This window comes from Talpa occidentalis, unplaced genomic scaffold (genome assembly GCF_014898055.3).
Source record: "Talpa occidentalis isolate TD23 unplaced genomic scaffold, MPIMG_talOcc4v2.1 talOcc4.3, whole genome shotgun sequence".
Lineage (NCBI taxonomy): Eukaryota > Metazoa > Chordata > Mammalia > Eulipotyphla > Talpidae > Talpa > Talpa occidentalis.
Genome location: NW_023603184.1, coordinates 146,570,030 through 146,594,138, shown reverse-complemented (window position 1 = coordinate 146,594,138; position 24,109 = coordinate 146,570,030). Strand labels below are relative to the sequence as shown.

Genomic DNA, 24,109 nt, shown 5'->3' with positions numbered 1-24,109 from the left:
GTTGGCATTTTTATAATATACTCAAAAGATTTGTTTAAAAGCTTACCTTATAAACACAAATAAATGAATTTCATGCGTGTCTTTTAATTGAATGTGATGGTATCATTTTTTAAAAAGATTTATTTTTACTTATTTATGATACAACAACTGGGGTATAGGCCAGAGGTGAGGGGTGGGAAGGGGGGTGAGAAGATTCACCAGAGGCAGAGTAGGGAGCAGAACGGGCAGTTCTACTGAAATACACCACCAAGGGGAGCAGCTGGCGAGACAGGAGAGGTCTGCTGCGCCATGGGGGTTAGCTCCCTGGCTAAGGATAGAACTCATGCTGCAGTGGCTAGCAATAACTTGATAGTGCTGCGACTTTAATCCCTTTGCTGCCAGGTACCCATTATTTTTAATCTAACATTATTTTTTTTGTGTGTGTTGCTGACATATCTGCCTGCATAAGCTCCAAGGCCAAATTATGATTCAAAATAAAGCAATAGTTTAAAACATTTCCCAGTTCCTAAAAAGAAACTGACACATTGAAATCCATCTAATTGCTCAAATGTTACCTTTGTTTCACCCAAAATTCTTAGCAAATATTTCTCCTGAGTCAAAGGGTGCAGCAAATGTTGAATAAAATCTCAAGTGGTTAGTAGAACTTAAAGAAACCAAATGTTTTCCAGTAACTTTCATATAAGCCAAGGAACATAAATTTGAAACAAAAAGTGGCACAAATGTTTTTAGTTCTAATACTAAGGTACTGGTTTAGAGGAATCTTAGCATGGCTAGTAAGATTTTTATACCAGTTTTCTGGAGAAAAAAAAAAAAAAAAGGCAGAAATATATTTTAATTACATATTGTATACTTTCCCCATTATAAAATCTGTAGGGAAAAAACAAATACTGCCAATGAACTAACTTCCAAATCCAGAGGCCATTTGTTTAAAAATGAGCAATGAAAAAGTTTCTGCTAAAACCTATGTATACATGTTGAATTCAGACCTTTCTGTGCTCTTCTATATAAGGTTACAACCAGAGAAAATTAATTGTGCTTCACAGCAAAGGCATAAAAGCTAAATAGGATTCTTGTTTCACTGCTAGAAATCAGAACTCTGGAAATCACTGTAAGGCACGCAGAGCAAAATTTTCACAAACTAAAACTGGAATCTCTATGTTAAATCTTATCTTTTTTCCCTCAAATGGTAAAAACAGCCCAGGGTTAATCCGAAACCAAACTATCTTGTACTTGCTTCCCAGCACATATACAAAACTATCTTAAACTAAAATGAGAGTGATTATTACAATCTTCCAAATATGAAAGACAGATCTTAAGAATATAACATGAATAAGACTCATCGTGAACTGGTTCAACATTTAACTGGTGATTTTAGGAATTATAATGAATTCTGCTACTCTCTAAAAATGAATGTACCAAAGAGGAAATAACTTCCTTGGCAGGCTTACAGCTATATAACACATCTGTTACATTGCCTTCAAGTCCAGTGCTGCAGGCGCAGTAAGTCAACGTGAGGAGGATTACAGCAGTGAGCAGATATACAGAGCAGACAGGATGACATGCTTAGAGAGAAACAAGCAATAAGAGGTAAGTACTTTCAACAAATAAATATAAAGATTTTTTTTCTTAAAAAACTGTGTTATCATAATTTTTCATTTCTATTCACTAGCTTAAAAATCAAAATGAAAAATTTATCAGTGTTAAAGGGGAGATTTTTAATGAGATCTGCAAATTTTACAAATAATGATTTAACTTTTCCATTAGTTTCCTCTCCTTTCCAAGGAAACTAAGAACGTAAAAAAAATTACCACTCAAAAACCAAATAAACAAAATTGGTTTAAAGTTGGTACGGAGTAAAAATTTGCGAAGTATTTGTTGTAGAAACATGCTTTGGAAGGTAAAATTACTAAAAATTGTTGAGACAGTTTATCTATTACACTTTATTACTTTCCTTTTCTCAAACTAAAGGGCTTCTAAAATGCTTTACAAAAATGGCATTCATGTCACTATTAAGATAATCCTGGTCAGACAAAACTCAATTACAAATGAGGATTCCTAGCCAGTAAACCATTTATTTAGACTTTAGGTGGGTGGCCAGTGTGTATGAAAAGGTTCCATTCAGAATTACTCAGTTCTTTGACATTTCTACTCTTTTGTGCATATTCAAAAGTAAAGGTAAAAGACATTAAAGGGTTAGGAAACACCTAGTTTTTTATTATAAACACTTAAAAAATGAATGTAACTCCAATCTCATTAAGTTAGCCATATCAGAAATGTGTATGTGGACCTGGCTGCATCGTCACAAATGCACAAGACCTATTGAGAAGGGAGGGGCTACTATGTTCAGGCTTTTTTTTTTTTAAACTGTTTTTGAAATTAAAGAAAATAATGCAATCCATATATTTATATTTAGGGGGAACTTGCCTTCAAACATGACTCTGCCACTACAGCAAAAAGAAAAAAAAAAAGAGAAACTAGTAAAAGCTTTTTCTCTACAGCCTCTGGTTCCATGCACTGAACCTTCCAAAATCGGAGCCTCTGCAGGATCCCGACCCTTGGACATGACAGAGGCATGTGCACTCTCATTTCTGAGAACTTGAATTTTTTTTAAAGGAAGGAGTCCTTTGGCTTTGAGGATTTGGCAAGGGTACAATGCCTTAAAAAAGCCTATGACCAGCATAGCTACTGACCATGCTGACCACTGTACAGAATTGGATCAAATCACAGAAAAACAGCATACGGCTTTCTCTTACAGAATGTCTGAACAAAGAACAATTCCTGAGCATATTTTGCAGAGCCCATTTGATCATTTATTTTCTTCTAACTGGTCGGGATTACAGACAGACTCGATACCGGAGGAAATGAAGCAGATTGGTGAGGAACAGGGAATTAAACCACGCTGGGCAGCTCTCCTGATACTCATGGTGATAATACCCACAATTGGTGGAAACATCCTTGTTATTCTGGCTGTTTCGCTGGAGAAAAAGCTGCAGTATGCTACCAATTATTTCCTAATGTCACTGGCAGTAGCTGATTTGCTGGTTGGATTGTTTGTGATGCCAATTGCCCTTCTGACAATAATGTTTGGTAAGTATTTCACTTCATTCCTGCCATCAAACCACAGAATTATGATCCGCTATGAGAGAAATGCACTCATTTAACCTTTAAAGATGGACCTGAACTATTTAACAATATAGTAAGTACATAGCCCTTCATTTTTCAATGGTTGATAATCAGTTTTGAAGAGCAAAAAATAATTTCCTAGAAACAATTCTATTCCCTCCACAGCCATCTAATAAAATCACTTAAATCACCCAACAGCAATATTCATAGATTCTGCATACATTACCTAAAAATTATAATGAAAAGCAGGCTTGTACTTTAATTTCCCTATTATTCACTTTTTTCTTGTCAAAGGACACTTCTGTGACAGTTATATGTTGGGTTAATTATTAATAATAAGGTCTCTAAATCACTAAATTCCAAAAATCACTAAACCCCAATTTAAAATGGGATTTGCTCTAAAAATTCCTGCTATACCTCAAAGTTGTGTACTTGAGATTTAAATAATGCTCACACATCTGTCATATTAAGAAAAAATTATGTTCAGTTGCTGAAGGATTTGGTCTGGATTAGAGTTGTTCTAAGAGATGGTCCCCTCTGATTAATTTTTTATTGCTTCTGACATCTATGTTCTTAAAACATATTAAATCAGACCTCCAGTTTAACATAATAAGTGGCCCGAAAGCTAAGTTATTACAATAATAAAAAATGTAACTCGACATAGAAATATTATAGAATAAAAGATATTAAAATTAGTAATTTTTGATTCACGTGTATTACCTCTACTTATAGGATTTGGCTAAACACAAGTATTCCTGCTGATGAATTACGAGGGCCACTAGACCTTTGGAATCAGCATTAAGAGCTTATTTAATGCTTGTCATAAACGGGTATTTCATTTACTAACTGCTTAAGAAAAATGATTATTTGTAACAGATATGGAACCTTGCAATTATGTTTACATAGGGAAGATAAAAATATTTCAGGTTATAGAGGCAGAATTTAAGAAGGGGAAGAAAGCTGCCATTCAAATTATTATATTTAGGTATGAAAGTTATATTTTAATAATTATAGAAAGATATCTAAAATTAAGTACGTGATTCCACAAATGTAATCAGATGGTGACAGGTGAAAACCTATTCTAAATCAACTTTTACTCAGGCTTTAAACTGTGTGGCCAGACAAGCAGCAGTAAGGTTCTAAGGCTTTAATTAGACTCTCCAATCATTAATATTATCTATCTCTTCCTGCCCCCCTTTTATAATTTGTAATCTGTTAAGTAATCTAGTGCTACATGTAGCCATGGGAAATGATCAAGAAATTCTACTTTAAAGGAGAACCTAAAAATCTTAATTCTAAATAAAGTTTAAAATAAATAAAGGAAATAAAGGAAAACTTATGCATATTTGGTAAAGATCACATAGGCATTTGATTTAAGCCCTTATCACCATGTACATAAAAACAGCTTAACATTAAAAGTGTACTTATGGAGTGGGAGGGAGAGGGATCAAAACAGGGGAGAAGAGTACAAGGGACTGTGGTGATGGTGCAGGGTAAAGTGGTGGTGGGAATTATATGGGAACTACACCTGAGAGGAGAAAGCATACATTGTACAAAAGGGAAGAATGATGTAAAAAAAAAAAAAAAAAAAAAAAAATATATATATATATATATAACAAAACCCCCCTACACTTTTAAAATAGTGCTTTGCTAGGTATACAGAAAGCGTTAAAATGCTCATTCACACCACATCTGACCTGCTATGTTGAATAAATGAGACTGAGTAGTTCTGCAGAAGTGAATTTTAACTTTAAAATTCGTGAGTCTATTAATATCAAACATCTATAAGCAAAATACTGTGGGAGATACTTAGGAATCTTGAAAGATGAAGTTCCATAATATTATAGTGAGCTGACAAAACAAAAAAAATGAATAACAGAATGGAATGTATTCTACAGGAAAACAGCAGGTATCCAGCAGCTGGAAGTCAAGGTTTTACTTAAATGTGGTGTGGGGAGGAAGGATGAACTTTTACTATCAGAATTTAAGCTGTATAGTGAGTAAGGTTGGTTTTTGAAAAAATGAACCTATCCAGGAACTTAACCACTAAGTAAAACATTACTACACTAATTATTAAATATTATTTTATTTATATGAAGGGTAAGAAAATTCATGCTGCTCTCTAAAAAGCAAAGGATCCTGTTCATAAATTGGGAACTGCACATCTTATAAATGGGGAGCAGACTTCAAAAACTAAAATTTTTTGATAGTCTTTCAAAAAATTTATAAGAACTACTGATAATTTTAAAAGGTAGGAATAGATGGGGTCATTATAGGGATAATATTCAGAAATTTTATAGTGTTTATAAATACAAGTGTCCTTATTTCAGTAAACATAAAAAAATAGCTACCACTACAAATGATATTTTAGTTATCACAAGGAAATTCAATGAAAGTAACAAAGAAACTTTATAATAGCTAATATTCCAGTAAGATTAAGTTAAAAAGGGGGGGGGGAGCAGGGAAATACAAAGAGTATTTTAGGAATATTTTATTCAACCAATGATTGGTTGAATAATGATACTGTTTGCATTTCTATTTTACTAAGATTATGACAATTGGAATAAGATGGTCCTTCAAATGAGTTGTGGTAGGTCAAATTTTCAGCCACTTTCTCTTTTCTGGGAGCACTGGACTTGACCTTTACAGTTCTTGTTTTTTACTGTTTTATGTAGGATTCTTAAATCTTTGATCACAAATTACCAGCCTATAACATAAGGCATGAAAATGCCTACATTAGAAGTACATGAATAGGATGCAAAAGAAAATAGAATAACAAGTCAATACAAAAAGGATGTTTCACAGTTAAGAACTTCCCTGAACTTCTCCTTCCCTCATTAATTAAATTAAAAATGTACAGGGGGGCTTCCCCAGTGGTGCAGTGGGTTGAGCGCAATGCTGTGAAGCTACCTGCAGGCTCTGCAGCGCCGGTTTGATTCCCGGTTGGCCAGGGAGATTCCCACATGGAGTGGCAGGCCTCTCCTGTCTCGCCCGCCCGCTGCTCCCCTCAGCAGTGTATTTCAGTCAGCCTGCCTGTTCTGCTCCCTATTCTGTCCCTTATGAATTCTCTCACCCTCCCACACCTCTGGCCGGTACCCTTGTGTTTGTATAAATAAATCTTTTTAAAAAAAATGTACAGGGAGAAAATACAGTGTTTGGTCACCCACTGGCTTATTGAAAACAAGTTTTAATTCATACCTCATGATCTATATGTTGAAACATATCTGTGGTATGACTGAAAGAGGGACTGGAAAATGGCTAAACAATTAGGGTTTGAAGACACCCAGGCTCTGAATCATGGTTCTCTTGTATTGCTTTAAACCAGTCACTCAACACATCAGAGCTCAGTCACTTTCTCTGTAAAACTGGGTGTACTAAACCTTACATTGCTGGTATCTGAAATTGTCAAGTAGCGCCCAGAATTATACAGGCACATAACTGGCAGGTATTAGTACTGCATGCAAATGGTTTATATACTTAAGTGCATGATTTAGTTTAGATGTGAATCTGACCAAAGATGAAACAGATGTAGAGAAAAAAAAATCAGCTTTTCATTTATGCAATGAAATGTTGCTCTACCTATCTCTTAAATGGGGAAATTAAAGGTACTTCTTTTTGAAACATAGAAATTTAAAAGACCAAGGAAAAATTTTCATGTTAAATCACTTGAAACATTGAAAATTCTATCATAGACATCTAATTCCAGATGTTCAAACATAGTAGAAAAACAATAAAAATAAAGAGGCTTTATAATAAAAATTTGAGCACTGATCTATATCTTTTTCCCCCTGGCAGGTAAAGGTAGAAACAGAATTTGAGATTAAAAAAATGTATATTTGAAAACTATGTCCTCTATGGGTCTAATGGATGTTTAGAATTGTCCAACTTCAGTAAGTTCATGAACTATTTACCTCCGTGAACTCTACAGGCATAATATTCTTGGAATGAATTTAAAATGCATTCTGAAATCCTCAAAAGAGAAATATTTTTAGTCCCAGATTTATACTGTCAATTATTTTCTGTACTAGTGACATACTTGGCTTTCCAAAATAAAAACTTGTCCAAAGAACAAGCAGGATTTAGATAAAAATGAGTCCATCTCATCAAGAAACAGAGCTCTTGGTTAAAATTTAAGGCTTTTATACCAAGTTAAAAAAAAAAAAGCAAACCAAAAAAACCCCTAAAACCAAACCAACAACAAAAAAAATCCCCCCCCAAAAAACATGAAAAACAAGCTCTCCCCTCCCCAAACAAATATGGAAATACATATATAGGCTACTTATGTGTCTTTATATATGAATATATGCAACATATTATATACACATATGTGCATATACTTACAGACACATATATAATTAAAGGTATACTTTCATCACAAATGCAATGAAAAGTTAAACAGTTAAACATTCTCATGCCTTTTTTTTGCAAGGCAGGCTTTAAGTTCAATTGGAAACATGCACTCTTGCTACAGAAGGTTGGAAGATAAACAATGATTTTATACTGGTGACTTAGTTTATTATTTCTAAGTGGGAGGGTTTAAATGGCTGGGTTGGCTGGCTAGTTTCTGCCAAACAATAATAGTAATAAGAATTAACATTTATTGAGTGATTTCTGTATCCCAGACATTATTCTAAACACATTTACATGTATTATTGCATTTAATTCTCAAAGCAACCCTATAAAACTGGTATAATTATTCTCATTAAAAAGTTGAAAGATATATACAATCTGAAGAGAAACCAGAGTATATTATTCACATTTTATAAGACAGGATAGAAGAATGAATAAATGGTAAGACATGATCTGAACCCAGGAGAACTGCCTCTAGAATTTAACCTCAAGTGACTTCGCTTTCTCAAAAGCAAATGAAAAAAAATCGAATCAAGCACAACTGTCATATCTGGCACACTGAGCCAACCTTTTCATTTTAAATAATATTATCTAACAAAAGAGCCACAGGATTTTCTCTAGGGAGAAGGCAGAACCCAGTATTGTTTAAAAGTACTGTTGTAGGGCCTCCCCGGTGGCGCAGCGGTAGAGCGCTGGGTTGCGAAGCTGCCCGCGACCTCTGCAGCGCCGGTTCAATCCCCGGCTGCTCCCTGGCCACCAGTGGAGGGTCCCACATGGCGCGCAGACCTCTCCTGCCACCCGCTGCTCCCCTCAGCAGTGTACTTCGGTCCTTCTGCCTGCTCTGCTCCCTGCTCTGGCTCTGGTGAATTCTCTCACCCTCCCGCGCTTCTGACTGTACCCAGTGCATGTATAAACAAAACAAACAAACAAGCAAACAAATAAATAAAGAAAAACATGCCTCTATTAAAAAAAAAAAAATTAAAAAAAAAAATAAAAGTATTGTTGTAGACCATGTAAATAATATAGAGCACTTGGGTCTTAATCAGTACTTGTACAAATTCTTTTTTTTTTTTTTTTTTTTTTAATAGAGGCATGTTTTATTCATCTATTTATTTGTTTGTTCGTACATGCACTGGGTACAGTCAGAAGCGCGGGAGGGTGAGAGAATTCACCAGAGCCAGAGCGGGGAGCAGAGCAGGCAGAAGGACCGAAGGACACTGCTGAGGGGAGCAGCGGGCGGCAGGAGAGGTCTGCGCGCCATGTGGGACCCTCCTCCGGTGGCCAGGAACAGCCGGGAATCGAACCGGCGCCGCAGAGGCAGCGGGCAGCCTCGCAACCCAGCGCTCAACCGCTGCGCCACCGGGGAGGCCCTGTACAAATTCTTGAGGTGACTGCCAGATCTCTTTTCAGAGAAGATACCAGACCTAGGTCCAGGTCTATAAAGTTGTTGAACCCTCTCTGGGAGATGAACAGAAGCTTATATAACTGAACAGCAATTCTACCATTGCTTATATATTGTGGTACTTGAAGTATACAGTCCTCATTTTAAACATCAAAATATTTTAGCTACTAATATTCTTTAACAAGCAATTAACTGTCTAGGATCTATGTTATACCTAAGATTTGTTTTGCTCCTATATGGTTATTTCAGGCATCCATAGAAATGCCATTACTCAAACTTCATTGAAATTAAATTCCAATCTGAGTTTTATTTCTAAGTGGGCAAAAGAAAGTAATGGAAACGGGATTTGTTTTTCAGAGAAATTTTTGTGCTTTCTTTTTGTGGAACAACAGCGTATCATCTAAATGTTTGCACTCAGCTTTCACGAAAGAGTCAAGTTAGAGCCCCCAAATAGCAGTAATTAATTTTAGTTAAAGTACCTGATAACTGATAACTAATTTTGCTTGGGATTGACTCTTAGATACACCTTTCTTCTTACGTAAATCCATAACTGTTCCATTTTAAATATATAAAGATTATAAAATATATTAATAAAACATTAAACAGGAAATACATTATTACAGAAATAAACTCTAACATATTATAGTAAATCAATGAAATTGCAAATCTTTATAACTTAAAACTTAATAAAAATGACATGTAAAATTTTGGAATTTCACCTATTTCATCATACTACCAACCTTTTTCAGTTATTCTGAATAGTAACAAACTTTTCTGATCCTTGAGCCTATCAAAGTTATCACTGAAAATATAATTTTTGAATGAAAGTATCAGGATTAGGAAAAATTCCTTTACAAACTAAGAATTCAGATTACCTGTATCTACTTAGGCAATGAAGCACAGCTTTTTAAATTTATGTCTTTATAAAATATTTCTAGAATTAATTTAATGCAACTATTGTTACTTTTATGTTAGTTTCATAAAAAGCCTATTCACTAGTATTTTAAGAAACTCAGAATTGTAAAGGCTAATCATAAAAATCCATTTTTCAATCCAAAACTTCATAATCTCTTAAAGAAAATTCTGCACCATGCCTCAATATTCCTACTGTTGATAATATGAAAGCACTGACTCAAAAGAGTTTTCCTTCTTAGCCCACAACTAGGAGCACATGGATCAGACAGTCTAATTCCAAAGACAATGTAATTTTTATGAGAGGTCAATTGTGGCTTCTTGCTCATGGTTATTAGATTATGATTAGAATTTTCCAGATGTTAACTTTTAAAAATATAACCTATACTTGGAAGAGCTAAATAGGGAAGACAAAATTATTAGTAATTTTAAAGATGTTACAGAGCTGGAATTTCAAGGAAAAAAGCCTAAGATGTAAGGCGTTAATTACCTATCTTTCAAAACCCTTAACTACCATCCATATGGCTCTGGCATATGGTCTACCTCCTAAATCCTAATTTAGAACTACCGGACAGCAGCTTCACTTTAAGTAGTTTTCAGTGCAAAACTTGAATCAAACATGACTCTTCACTCTACGTAGGCCCTCCACTAATTGACTAATAAAATGAAAACTAGGGCTCAGAGGGAGAAAATCTTGATTAGATTCTTCTAAACACAGGTTTCTCTGCCATTCTTTGAGAAGTCTCCTGTAAGTTCCTTTCTACGAGGCATTCTGAGTGCCCATGCTATATACCAGCAAATTGAGGCACAACTTACAAGACTTAAGATCCCACCTTCCCAGAAAATGTTCTAAAGCAATTCTTTTCAAATGTTAATTTACATACAGATCATCATCAGGGGATCTTGTTAAACTGTAGAATCTGATTCAGCAGATCTGGGATGAGGCCCAAGAGCCTGACGTTTTAACAAGTTCCCAGGTGATACTAATTCTTGGTGATCTGACGCACACACTTTCAACAAGGTTTGAAAGAGTATTTTCAATTAACTTTTAAGTTTTGATAAACAAATGCTCCCTTCCATATGCAATGACTTCATTGTACTTGAACTTACTCATCTGCAAAATCAGTGGAATAATCTTTAATGTCCTTTCCAACTAAATGCCTCTAATTTATGTAGAAGTATGAATTATTTTTTCCACATGATGCTTCGTTCTTTTAAAGAAGCTGCTGAAATGGAATCAAGTATAAAGCAATCATTTATCCTTTTTATTTTTTTTAATATTTTTTTTAAATTTTTTTTTTATATAGAGGCTTTCTTTCTTTCTTTCTTTCTTTCTTTCTTTCTTTCTTTCTTTCTTTCTTTCTTTCTTTCTTTCTTTCTTTCTCTCTTTCTCTCTTTCTCTCTTTCTCTCTTTGTTTTTGTTTATACATGCACTGGGTACAGTCAGAAGCGCGGGAGGGTGAGAGAATTCACCAGAGCCAGAGCGGAGAGCAGAGCAGGCAGAAGGACCGAAGTACACTGCTGAGGGGAGCAGCAGGCGGCAGGAGAGGTCTGCGCGCCATGTGGGACCCTCCACTGGTGGCCGGGGAGCAGCCGGGGATAGAACCGGCGCCGCAGAGGCCGCGGGCAGCTTCGCAACCCAGCGCTCCACCGCTGCGCCACCGGGGAGGCCCCATTTATCCTTTTTAAATAAAAATTCACTTTGATTTTGTTATTTTGCCCCTAAGAAAAAAATATTTTAACATTTTTGACTGAGATGTACATTAGCTCTATACAAGAGTAATTTTCTTTTATCTATCATCTATCATCAAAGTTCTATCATCTATCTCTCTCTGTATATGTATTTTTTTGTAAAATGTATTCTACCTGAAATATTCTAGCACAAATCCTAAAAATTTTTTTTAGTTACTGTGAAATAGCAAACAGGTATGTGTATGTATAATATATTATGTATTATAGTGTAGTTACTTGTTTAAGTAAATTTATTGGAAAGCTATGTAGAATATTCAATAACATTTCCAAAACCTTAAGTTTTTTTAGTCAGTATTTCTAATGTGCTTAAGATGATATGAGGTGTACACTAAGTGCTTTTTTATGAGTTTGTTAAGCAAATTAAGAATTATGTCTAATTCTCAGCTCTTCTTTTAAAACCAAACGTCTGTATTGCTTATACAGCTCTAGTGTTTGGAATGAAGGATGAGATACAGAAGGATAACAATCCACTTCTTTTCAGGATAATTTGAAGTCATTCCTTTTGTTAACTTTATTCAAGAACTATTTCTGTCAAAAAGAAAACTCAAATCATTCCACTTCATTATTTAAGCAAATGAGTTTGCTATATATACAAAGTTCATGCTGTTAGTTATTGTTAGAAGTGAATCCAAATCCCAGGCTTCCCTGAGACTTATATTCTATTGCCACATTATGTTGCTTCCTCTATATGGTCAAATGCTTTTTTCTTTTTCTATAATAGCAGCTTAAAAACAAATTTTACTTGAATAGGAAAGTTAAGTTCCAGTTGTAATATTGTATAATTTTAAAAAGATCATAAAAGGAAAAAGACAAAAGAGCAAAGGTCAAATAAATGCTAAAAAATGCTCAACTACTGCTACTTTAGAAAAATGGTTATAATTATTATATGAAACAGATAATGTATTTAAAAGGTAACATGTACAAAAATATCCCGTTTAATCTTATTGACTTCATTATCTGAAGTTAATTTCAGATGAGCAATGTACCACTTTAAAAAGAAACTACAGGCTGAAAATTGTCATGCAGGAGAATATATTTTTATTTTGTTTTTCTTTCTTTTAGAAGCGATGTGGCCCCTCCCACTTGTTGTATGCCCTGCCTGGTTATTTCTTGATGTTCTTTTTTCTACTGCTTCCATCATGCATCTCTGTGCCATTTCCGTGGATCGTTACATAGCCATCAAAAAACCAATCCAGGCCAATCAGTGTAACTCACGAGCTACAGCATTCATCAAGATTACTGTGGTGTGGTTAATTTCAATAGGTATGTGGAGAAAGTCAGGGTGTGGGGTGATGTATGTACAGCCTTTGGTGCCATTTAACAGCAGAATACTGTATCTGGTAAGTGAAGAAACTCACAGAGGTCAAGCAAACCTCATAAACCAACACAAGCTCATTCATTATGCCATTACATTTATCTATAGCTTCTATACCATTCTATCTGCAAAAAGTGTAAAAAAGCTGAAAAATTCATGTCCTAAGAAGAACCATCTTCAGTGTTTACTGACATAATGCTTTGATTTTTGACATGTAGGAAGGCTACGTCTAAAAAATTTTCATATCATGTCAATATATCATTAAGGAACAGATAGTATATAGAATCACAAAATTATATTCTCTACACAGGTATCAAAACCCCAAGTTCATCTTGGAAAGCAATGTGGGCGCAGACTAAAGAGGCAGTGTCTGTCTGCTAGGTGTTTAAAGTAATGAGGAGGCAAGATAGAAAATATTTTGGACTTGCAGCTTATATATAGCTTCTGTCACAACTACTCAACTGTGCAACAGAATAAAAGCAGCTGTGGACAATATATTAATGGATACAACTGTGTTCCAATAACATTTAATTTACCAAAAATGGAAAGGATGCCAAATTTGGCTTTCAAGCTGCAATTTGCTGACCCCTAGTGTAAAGAAGAACAATTATACAGAATCTTCTTTCTGGTAGTATGCCTGAGGAAAAGGAGAAAATGTAGCCCCCTCTAGCTACTTCTTTAGCTACTATAAAAAAGCTATGCAGATGATGGGGATCTTGCAGATTCATAAAACAACACAAGTATTTTAGAGATTTCTAAAGATTAATTCAGACTGATTTTTAAACACCTGCTTTTTCAAAGGGGAAGGGCTCAATCCTTGAGTTGTCTTCCTAATACAAAATTGGTTCATTAAGCAAGATCATATCTAACTAGCTACTTCATGGTATGTAAAGTGTTAGAAAATAGCACAAAGCACAGTTCTACTACAGAAACTCTCAATCTTGAATATGAATTTTTCAATTCACATGTTCTACATGTGAATGTAGAACATTCTTAGCAGTGTTAAAAAGAAAAATGAACCCCTGGTCAGGAGGAAAGATTAAAAGACATTCATATAATCAAAAGAAAAAGCTGTCTGTTAAGTGAAACTGTATAACCTAAAAACAGAACGAAATAGTTAAGAATTAAGATATTGCATTATGAAGCCTTTTAGGTAAACTACACTGGCTATTAAGAGCAATTTCTTTTCTGAATTCTTTTCTTTAACCTGGGGTAGATCACCAATAAAAATAGATTATGAAAAATGGAGACTAAATGAAGACACTACTATTTCATGAACATACTATAGCCTTAAGGTGGCTTTAATTATAATAATTAAAAATAGCAGGTTTGCTTTTGTAGGTTCTATTTGTCAAATCTTTCACTGATTAAGTGCTTTGGCAGACTGTACATTGTGGGTAGCAGGACTTATGTTACAGCACAGTCACAAAGATAAACTATAAGGACCTTACCTAATGGTCAAAGGTCATAAAATTAACTCAACTTATCTGTTTCTTCTTCTTAGGCATTGCCATTCCAGTCCCTATTAGAGGGATAGAAACTGCCGCGGGTAATGCAAACAATATCACTTGTGCGATGACAAAGGATCGTTTTAGCAATTTTAAGCTCTTTGGCTCACTGGCTTCCTTTTTTATACCTCTGGCAATCATGATTATCACCTACTTTCTCACTATCCATGCTTTACAGAAGAAAGCTTACTTGGTCAAAAACAAGCCACCTCAACGTCTAACATGGCTGAATGTGTCTACAGTTTTCCAAAGGGATGAGACATACTGCTCATCACCTGAAAAGGTGGCAATGCTAGATGGTTCTTGCAAGGACAAAAACATGCCCACCTCAGGTGATGACCTTCTTATACGAAGAATGTCCACAGCTGGAAAAAAGTCACTACAGACCATTTCCAATGAACAGAGAGCCTCAAAGGTTCTAGGGATTGTGTTTTTCCTCTTCTTGCTTATGTGGTGTCCCTTTTTTATTACAAATATAACTTCAGTTTTATGTGATTCCTGCAACCAGACTACTCTTGAAATGCTCCTGGAGGTATTTGTGTGGATAGGCTATGTTTCCTCAGGGGTGAATCCACTGGTCTATACCCTCTTCAATAAAACATTTCGTGATGCATTTGGCCGATACATCACCTGCAATTACCGGGCCACAAAATCAGCAAAATCTCTTAGAAATCGCTCCAGTAATATCTACTTCCGGAATCCAATGACAGAGAACTCTAAGTTTTTCATGAAACATGGAATGAGAAATGGGATTAATCCTGCCATGTATCAGAGCCCAATAAGGATCCGAAGTGCAACCATGCAGTCTTCATCGATTATTCTACTAGATACACTTCTCCTAACTGAAAACGAAGGTGACAAAATTGAAGAGCAAGTCAGTTATGTATAGCAAAAATGGCAGCGTTTTCATCTAATTAATATGATGAGTAAGATGATGAAGCAGATATAAATATAACAATTATAAAAAGAACCTTATGTTATGTATCAAGCAATTTCTTTAAAGAGTTATGTATTAAGACTATCCAATTTTCCTTATATGAACAAAGTTACTTCATGAAAAAATCATTCTGTGGAGCTACAAATTAAAACAATCCAGCACTCTGGTTAAATATTAAGGGATTCAAATGAGATAAAATTCATCAATAAATTTCAGGCATTAAAAAGAAGTGCTCAAATTTATTTAGTTCCTAATTGTATACAAAGCTGTGCTAAGAATGCAATAAAACAAAACAAAACAAGCATTTACTTTGTCTTTACGGTCTCAAAGGCATAAGGCATATATGCTTTATACCTTAGAATGGTGTTCACACAGAACAACAGTGAGGGAAAAAGAAGACTAAAGATAAGTGCCTAAAATAATCCCATCTGCAGGTAAGCTAATAAGATTGTCATTGACAGTATGGCTTAGTTAAATGTAGTCATTTTACTTTTGATCAAAAAACTGTCTTGGTGGAAGAGATAGGTAAAAGAGTAGTTGGTTATCACATAAAACAATCAGACCTAAGTAGGTCTGATTGCTAGATGGCTGACACCAGGCATCTACTCACAGAAGTGGGTATACTAGAGAAGGAGGAGAAAGCAAATGAAATCACTCCTGGTACCAGAACCTCATTATGCTGATTAAAGACAAGTGTAAGCTACAGCCCTGGGAACTCAACCTGGAACATAAACTTCAGTGAACTCACAAACATTGCCCCAAAACTTGGTTGAATTTCTGGCATAAATCTTTTATTCACCCTTTCATTATGACATTTTGCATTGCCTCATCTGGGAATAAATTTAACCTCTGTCACTTACTGGCTAACTGAGTGAACTTATGAAAGATAGCTCATTTCTCTTAGGTTTAGTTTCCTTATCTTCATTTCATAGGGTTTTTAAGAGGATGAGTGAGCAGAGTGAGCACTCTGTAGGTGGAAACCAATTCTATCTACCTTTGCTATTTTATTTTTATGCTATTGTATAAAAGGTGAACAGGGCCTCCCCTGGTGGCGCAGCGGTTGAGCACTGGGCTGCAAAGCTGCCCGCAGCCTCTGCAGCGCTGGTTTAATTCCAGGCTGCCGGCGAGGGTCCCACATGGCGCGCAGACCTCTTCTGTCTCGCCCGCTGCTCCCCTCAGCAGTATATTTCGTCAGTCTGCCTGTTCTGTTCCCCGCTCTGGCTCTGGTGAATCCTCTCACCCTCCCCCGCATCTGGCCTGTACCCTGCTCTTATATAAATAAATAAATCTTTAAAAAATAAAAAAATTTTTAAAAATTTGTTTACATCAAGAATCTCCCTCTCATCCTGCAAGATGTACCCATACCCGAAAGCATATGAATATACAAAATGAGAAATACTATTTCATACTATAACAGCTTAAGTCATAGCAAAGATGACCTGGGGTCTCCAAAATTGTCTAATTTTAACAAAGGTCTACATCAGATCAATTTGTTTATTATTACAACAATTTAATTTCAACATGTAAACACCAATGGCTCTTTAAACTTTTCTTCAGAATCTCAACAATTCCAACTGCATTTCAGCCAATGTGAACCACAGTAAGTTCAAAGAACAGTTGTAATGAGACTTGTCAACTAGACTGGTAAGAGTGGGCCCCACAATCACCTGTGTACTAGATCAAAAAAGAACTAGATCCATTTCAGTTTGGCAAGAACATTTTTCAATTTAATTTTTTTATTTTTACCATATACGCTATGAAAAAATAATCCAGATATCAAATACTATAACTCTCTGGACCATGACTATCCTGAGAATAAAACAATAAACAAACAGGGCCTCCCTGGTGGCACAAGGTGGTAAGACGCAACCTGTGAAGCTATCCACAGCCACTACAGCACAAGTTCAATCCCAGGCCAGGGAGGTACCCACGTGGCACAGCAGACCTCTCCTGTCTCACCTGCTGCTCCCCTTAGCAGTGTATTTCAGTCAGTCTGCCTTTTCTGTTTCCCACTCTGTCCATAGTGAATCCTCTCACCTCCCACACCTCTGGCCTGTACCCCAGTTCTTGTACGCATAAATTATTAAAAAAAAAAAAACAATAAACATAAGAATTTTTAGTTTTCCACAAAAATAATTTCATTTTAATTGCTAAAGTAAAAATACATATTTACTGACATGTTTTCCATGTGTATTTTCTATGTATATTTTTAAGTATATTTAAAAAGAAGTTTAAAAAATTAGGAAGAAATAAATCCTGCAAACTTGGTTCAAGAGAGTCAAATGTCTGCAAAGTCATTTTAAAAGGGAAGAGATTATAAAATGGAGCATACACTAAGCAAATGATGACACATCAGAAAAACATACTCTTAGGAGGTAAGACAGAAATTTCCCAAATAAAATTAATGGTGAGAACTTGAGAATAAAAAGATTCTATCAGAACCACTCTGAGAGAGTGCTGTGATGAAAAGGTACAGCGGAGAAAGCATTGGTCTACAAGAGAACTGTTCTGAATTTTAGCTTTATGACAATGGGATATTTTGATGACCATTTTGGAATTCATTTTCTTTAAAAAAATTTTTTTTAAATAAATCTTATTCCAGAAAAATAGTGCTAAACTTAAATTCAGAGAACTTGGTTTTAACTGAAATTTCTTAGACAATTACATTTAATTTTCTTTTTCTGTGAGTTAAGTTTTAGACAAAGTCATCTGGAGGTGTTTTCCAGTTTCTACATCTAAGAACTGTGTTATAAAAAGGACACTCAGAATGGTCCCTTAGTAATAATGAGCATATATACAATCACGTGCTAAGTCTGATTACCCTCGGTAGTAGTAGAAACCTTAGCAAAACATAAAAGCAACTCATGAGACACATCTGCTATTTAAACGAGGAGCTTAGGATGTGAGTGAACATAGGAAATATACAAGGGCAAAAATGAATTTTGTTAGAGAGCAAAGCACTGTCAAATGAAAAAGTGTAACAGTTTTCAGCAAGCTCACCAACATCATGTGTGGCACCACGCACACAGGGGGCACTGATGTATATGTTGAGATATATGTTACTAATATGGAAAAATATAAAGGAAGAGAATATGAGTAGGGTACTTCACACCAGCTGTTACCAAGGATATGCCTAGAAGTATATACTTCCCATACTAAACATATGCAGTTCTCTGATAAGAATTTTTAAAAAACAAATTAAGTCTCTCTGAATGGCAATAATAAAGTTATTTTTTTGTTTTTTAATTGTACCTAAATTCTAGAGCAAGCATATGGAAAGATTAGGGTCACAAGCTTGGCTAGAACGATATGCTAAAGATGACAGGAAGGAAAGAACTATTCCAAGAAAATGATTTTTATACCAGAAAAATAAGTTACATTGTTAAGATTAATCAAGCTCTTCTGGGGATGGTGTCTGGGCATTCAGAATAGTTCAGCGTTTGATTTATATGCACAGGCTATCCTATAACACTGTCTCCAAGGAAACTACGCTGCCCTGAGCATCTGGTAATAGTATTATACTTTGACCAAGAAGGTGGGGAAAGCACTAAAATGTGCATGTGGTATATGCCCAGGCTGACTTGAAGGAACTGCCGCTGTATGATCTAAAGTTATTAAGAGGCTGTCTAAAATGAAGACAAAACATGTCCGCAGGCCTGATGGTGGCATCATGTGTGCTAAAAATGTGTGTAACAGGATCAGGAGTGCTTTCCTTATCAAGGAGCAGAAAACTGTGCAAGTACTAAAGGCACAGGCAGAGCCAGAAAGCTATAATCAAAATGCAAAATAGGTAGACAATGGTTACCTTAAATAAATTCAAGTCTCTCAGCTAAATAAATCAGCCCCCTGAAAGATAACTTGTGAATGTAATTATGGAATCACTGGTGACAAATCTGAGGAAAAAGAAATTGGCAAAGGTATAAAAAGATAGTAAGTGGCTAAATAATCTGATATTCAACAAGAAAGGACTCAAGAAATTGAAGTGTGGAGTCTACAGGTGAACTTTTGAAAAGAAATGTAGAATAGCTTAATACGCCTATCAGATCTTTGAAAAGGAATCAATGAACACCTGATACATCTGTTAATTTACTATGAAACAGTAAGAACCAACTCATCATATATCCTGTTTTGGAGGTACCAGACTAGTAAAGCTGTGTAAGTAACTATATCTTTGGGATTTAGACATTTAGTTTGTTTAGTTAATGACTACAAAAAAGGAAATGGCATGAGACCGAAAATTATTACCTGAATAGAATGAACCCAAGTGATTCAACTGCTGCCCTCCTGACATCATCATTAACATCACTCACCTAGGAAAAATGGTAAAAACCCTTATTAACCACATACCATATGTCTATTATGAAGTAAACCCATGAGGGGCCCACATCATTCAAAGGTAATCGTTCTCATAATTTACAATTCCTTTATTAGAATGTCTTTCCACAATTTAGAAAACCCGGCGAGAATTTCATTTCAGCCCTTATAAGCCTTTTTGCTTGTTGAAGTTTAAGATTCTTCTAAAGATACTTGTAAAGACTCTTTCCATTGCATTATAGTTCTTGCCAGCTACAATGAAAATCTAACCATTCCTTCAAGGTTATTTTCAAAACAGTATGTCCTAAGTTCAAGCAAAACACAAATACTTAGAACATACCACATACTGCATTGATAAAGGGTAATTTACCAAAGATGCTGTGGGATTTCAGTATCTCTGAGAAGGAACTAATAATAGTTCTAAACTTTTCTGCATGAGAAGATGACTTTGTGTTTACCTTTTCCCAGCACCATGATGTAGAAAACTATTGAATTACAACATATGTGGGAATGTTGTGTTACTAAGCAATGTTATTTGTTGATAAACTATCTGGACTGGGAGGACTACGACTAGATGGAAAATCAGGGCACCGATTTTCCTGTGTAATCTTAGAATAAATCCTGTGTCTCTTATAATAAAACATAACCTGGAAGCTAATGTCACAGGCTGTAAAAAGAAGTGATTTCCACTATTCACAGATTTCCCTATCCTAGGGTGCTGCACACATGCACATGGTCTTGTTCCTTGTATACAAGGGTGCCCCTTGGACTTGGGTTTCAGAAGTTGTACCTGAATGACTTTAAGGGCTTCCATGCATTGACATACTGTTATCCTATCCAATATCTTCTGGAAAGCTGAGTGAACCGAGAGACCACTGGTGATGGTCATGCAATCTGGGTGTCGAGACACTTAGTGTTGATCTGCAAATTTTCCCTTTCACTCCTATCTCTGAAAAAGATGAGGGTACTCACAGCAACATGTAGCAGGCGTCGAATAGCTTTGTTGTTACCCGAACCACAGTAAGCCATGGCTACGGTATACATTCCAGACCGTCGAAGAATTGGGTCCTAAAAGGGACAATTCAACATCAATCAACTTATTTCATAAAGCAACTTTTCTAGTCTAATAGACACAATCGTATCCACTGGGAGATTTGGTTTTAGGGTTGAAGGATAAACTTAAGAATTTTGTACTTGGTAGGTTTCTAAATGAATGGGGAAATAAAACATATGTAGGAGGAATTCACTGCTTGTGATTCCCAATACTCTGCAACACAGTGTCTTGCCTCACACTTTCTATCCAAGTATACACTCAAGTCCTATAATAATGCTCACTGCCCAGACACTAAACTTGCATTTATCAAATGAATAACAAAGCTGCTCATTTCTAATTCTTCATTCTAACTTGCTTTTACCTTATTAAATTCTTGGGCACTAGACACTAAGTGGAAGAGATAATGGGGTGTAAGAGTTGAGCAAAATAACTGGTAGTTTTAGTGATAAACTATAGCAGTTGTGTTTATCAGATTATAGAGGACACTATTAATCACTGATACCTACCATATACAATCCCATAGCAAAAATGAAATAAAAGGCAGAGAAAAAAACTCAATCAAGTAATTAAGTATAAACACTGTTTTTTTGAAGGAAAAAACAATGAAGTAAAATAAACATTGTATTAGATAATTCCAAAAACATTATTTTTAAAATAAATCAACTTGCACATTTCAAAAGAACTTTTGTGGATCTGCTTATCTGAAAATCACTGATCTAAAATCCTGGCTGAATTTTAAATCCTTAAATTAGTTCCCATTTCTACTTAATGCTTTTCTTTACTAAATTCTAATAGGTTTTATTAACAAATGTAGATAAAATTTTCTGGTGGAAGAGATATTTTCTAGTAAGGGTGTTTCCGTAAATGCTAGCGGTCAAGGGAGTGGCCTCTGGTGTTTTTCTCATTTAAAAAAGTGAATAAATAAACGTGATCTCACCTTATCTCGGCAGAGAGATTCAATGAGCGCATCAGCCTCTTCCATCCTCCCATACATCACTAATGCTATGCCGACTGCAAGACCACGCAGAATCTTCTCATGCTGTGTTTCTTGTGCATAGCCAACCATGTCCTCAATAGCCTGGGCATTTTTAGAGCCCAACATAACCAAACCTAGGGCAAGACCAGCTGCTTCCCCTAGTGAGTAAAAAGTATACATTAAAGAGTAAAAGTCACTGAAGTAAAATCATAATGCATCCTCTTGGAAACGGTACATATTAGCATCAAATATTAACAACCATTAGCTTCTGATATTTTTTTCAATCTGATTAAAAAAAGAGGAAATTTTATGTGAAAATACACACATACATTTATAGCTATTTTCCTTTTAAACCTTTACAGAATGCACCATCAACTCCTATAGTGATTTCAAAGGGGATGGATGTTATCTTTTTCCTACACTATCACCAAGCAGTATAGATAGCCCCACAATAAAGTAGACTATTCCGATAAATTTCTATTTGCAAAAGTCAGTTACAGACTCGTAGCTATATTATCTTTTAAAGCCCATATATATTATAAAACATTTTTAGAAGATAAGCTTGACAACTGGGGCAAAATCCACTCCCTCTTCAAGTAAAGAAATCCATTAAATTTTTAAGAGGCTACAAAATACGGATAGGAAACAAGGGTTAGTTATATTAATTCTAAAGTTCACTGCCTTTAGAATCACTTACCTGTCACAGCATCATCCTGATAAAGGTTTGTTTTTAGCAAATCATACACATCCTGACGTGCGGTCCCCATGGCAGCCAAACCAAGGCCCAGACTGCCACCATGTCGAACAATCTAGGGGAAAAAGTATGTGCTCCATTGATTTGTTATCTGTATTTAATAGCCATACCTTTTTTTCTAATTTCAAAATATATTTTGATATTAAATATGCAGAGCAGCTGACCTAGTGAAAATGATCAAAGGATTTGATATTCAGAAGGCTAGTGGTAACTCATTAATTTTAGTTCCCAAAAAATGGTGCAGGCTGATGCAAAAAAAAAAAAGAGTTGAGAAGTGAATTAAAGAAAAGTAAAGAGATTAAGTTTACACAAGAAGGATAGGAGAAAGATTACACCAACTGAGAAGGAGAAACAAGTGTCAAGGAAAATATTTTTAGGATAGGTGAAATAACATGCCTATGTGCGAAAGGGAAGGAGGCAGAATAGAGGAAGGCTGACGGTAAAGAAAAATGTATCTAATGGAACATGGTTGTGAAGAAACAGAGAGAAAAAAAGATATCAAGAGCAAAAATTGGTCTTTATTTAAAAAAGGGATGTTACTGGTCATTTGTCCCTTCTGAATGCACAGTATCCTTTTATTGGTGACATCATCCCAATTTTGCTTGGGGAATACCCCTTTACAATTGGATAGTCTTGGTGAGACTAACATTTAAGAGGCTCCCACCCTCTCTGGGCCAAAGTGTGGTTCTGTGACCCAAGAAAGGCCAAGTGGATGCACCTTCTCTGGAATTTTAGCCTTAAATAGAATGACCCAGTATCAAAAACATCTCAAGGCCATTCATCCAGATAGTAGGATTCTGAAGGGATGATTCCATTAATCCTGTCACCTACCTCTCCAGAGCTGCCCTGGTTCTTCACTTTTGTGAGAACTGGCTCATTAGTTTCTCCTTTAATTATATAAGCTACTTCCAATAAAGTCCTTGTTTAACTTAAAGATTTCTACTGTGGTAGCCAAAATGATTTGTCCATTAAGAAAACTTTTACCTGGGACCTCCCTGGTGACCTAGGGGTTAAGTCTCTGTGCTATCACTGCTACGGCCTGAGTTTGATCCCTGGCCAGGGAGCTGACCCACATATTGTACAGTAGACCTCTCCTGTCTTGCCTGCTGCTCCCTTTAGCACATGTTCTGATCCCCACTCTGTCTCTGGTGAATCCTCTTACCCCTTGCACCTGTGGCCTATATCCCAGTTCTTTTATGCCAAAATATATTAAAAAAAAAAAAGAAAAAGAAAAATTTTACCAGAGCAAATGAGGTAAAGATACATGTAAATGTACATTAAGATTTGTAGACAGGAGGCTTATTAAGCTAAGACAATCATCCCACTGACTTGAATCTTTTCACTTAAATGAGAAGACAAAGTTTTTTTTGGGATTTTTTAACTACTTTCCTAATGGTCTAAAAAAGTATACCTTGACATAAATGTCCAAAATCCTATTTTAAGTTCCTTAAGAACAGAGGTGCTTAGGAAGCTTTTTCAAAAGAATTACACTTTAAAAAACTATGAAAGATCAAAACAAACAAGAATTCTGATTACTGAGACAGTATGTGCAACTTTTTGGGGCCTTAGTTTCCTATAAAATGATAGGATTTAGGGGCCTCCCTGGTGGTGGAAGGGGTTAAGATACAACTTATGAAGCTTCCGCAGCCTCTGCAGCATGAGTTCGATCCATGACAGCCAGAAAGCAATCCACATGGCACAGCAGACCTCTC

The 24,109-nt window shown here is 35.6% G+C and overlaps 2 protein-coding genes and 1 pseudogene across 2 annotated transcripts in view; 2 read left to right on the top strand and 1 right to left on the bottom strand.

Moving 5' to 3' along the window:
- Window positions 1–24,109, bottom strand: part of PSMD1 (proteasome 26S subunit, non-ATPase 1) — an 83,010-nt gene that overhangs the window by 37,467 nt on the left and 21,434 nt on the right. The window contains exons 13-16 of the mRNA XM_037524208.2: window positions 22,341–22,452; window positions 21,605–21,801; window positions 20,586–20,681; window positions 19,545–19,609 (exon numbers count right to left, since the gene is read on the bottom strand). Coding sequence (XP_037380105.2) covers window positions 19,545–19,609; window positions 20,586–20,681; window positions 21,605–21,801; window positions 22,341–22,452 — 470 coding nt within the window. The remainder of the gene's footprint in view (window positions 1–19,544; window positions 19,610–20,585; window positions 20,682–21,604; window positions 21,802–22,340; window positions 22,453–24,109) is intronic.
- Window positions 1,392–16,360, top strand: HTR2B (5-hydroxytryptamine receptor 2B). Its single transcript, XM_037524210.2, has 4 exons — window positions 1,392–1,587; window positions 2,414–3,087; window positions 12,602–12,802; window positions 14,359–16,360. Exons 2-4 carry the CDS (start codon window positions 2,670–2,672, stop codon window positions 15,249–15,251), a joined length of 1,512 nt encoding a protein of 503 aa, XP_037380107.1. The 5' UTR covers window positions 1,392–1,587; window positions 2,414–2,669; the 3' UTR covers window positions 15,252–16,360.
- LOC119255208 (60S ribosomal protein L34-like) lies at window positions 18,164–19,089 on the top strand (annotated as a pseudogene).

Bases quoted from the DNA above. Each gene is read 5' to 3' on its own strand.
- HTR2B (XM_037524210.2), top strand. From the start codon at position 2,670: ATGACCAGCATAGCTACTGACCATGCTGACCACTGTACAGAATTGGAT. The intron at 3,088-12,601 runs GTAAGTATTTCA...TCTTTCTTTTAG, and splicing joins CCTTCTGACAATAATGTTTG to AAGCGATGTGGCCCCTCCCA. The intron at 12,803-14,358 runs GTATGTGGAGAA...TCTTCTTCTTAG, and splicing joins GGTGTGGTTAATTTCAATAG to GCATTGCCATTCCAGTCCCT.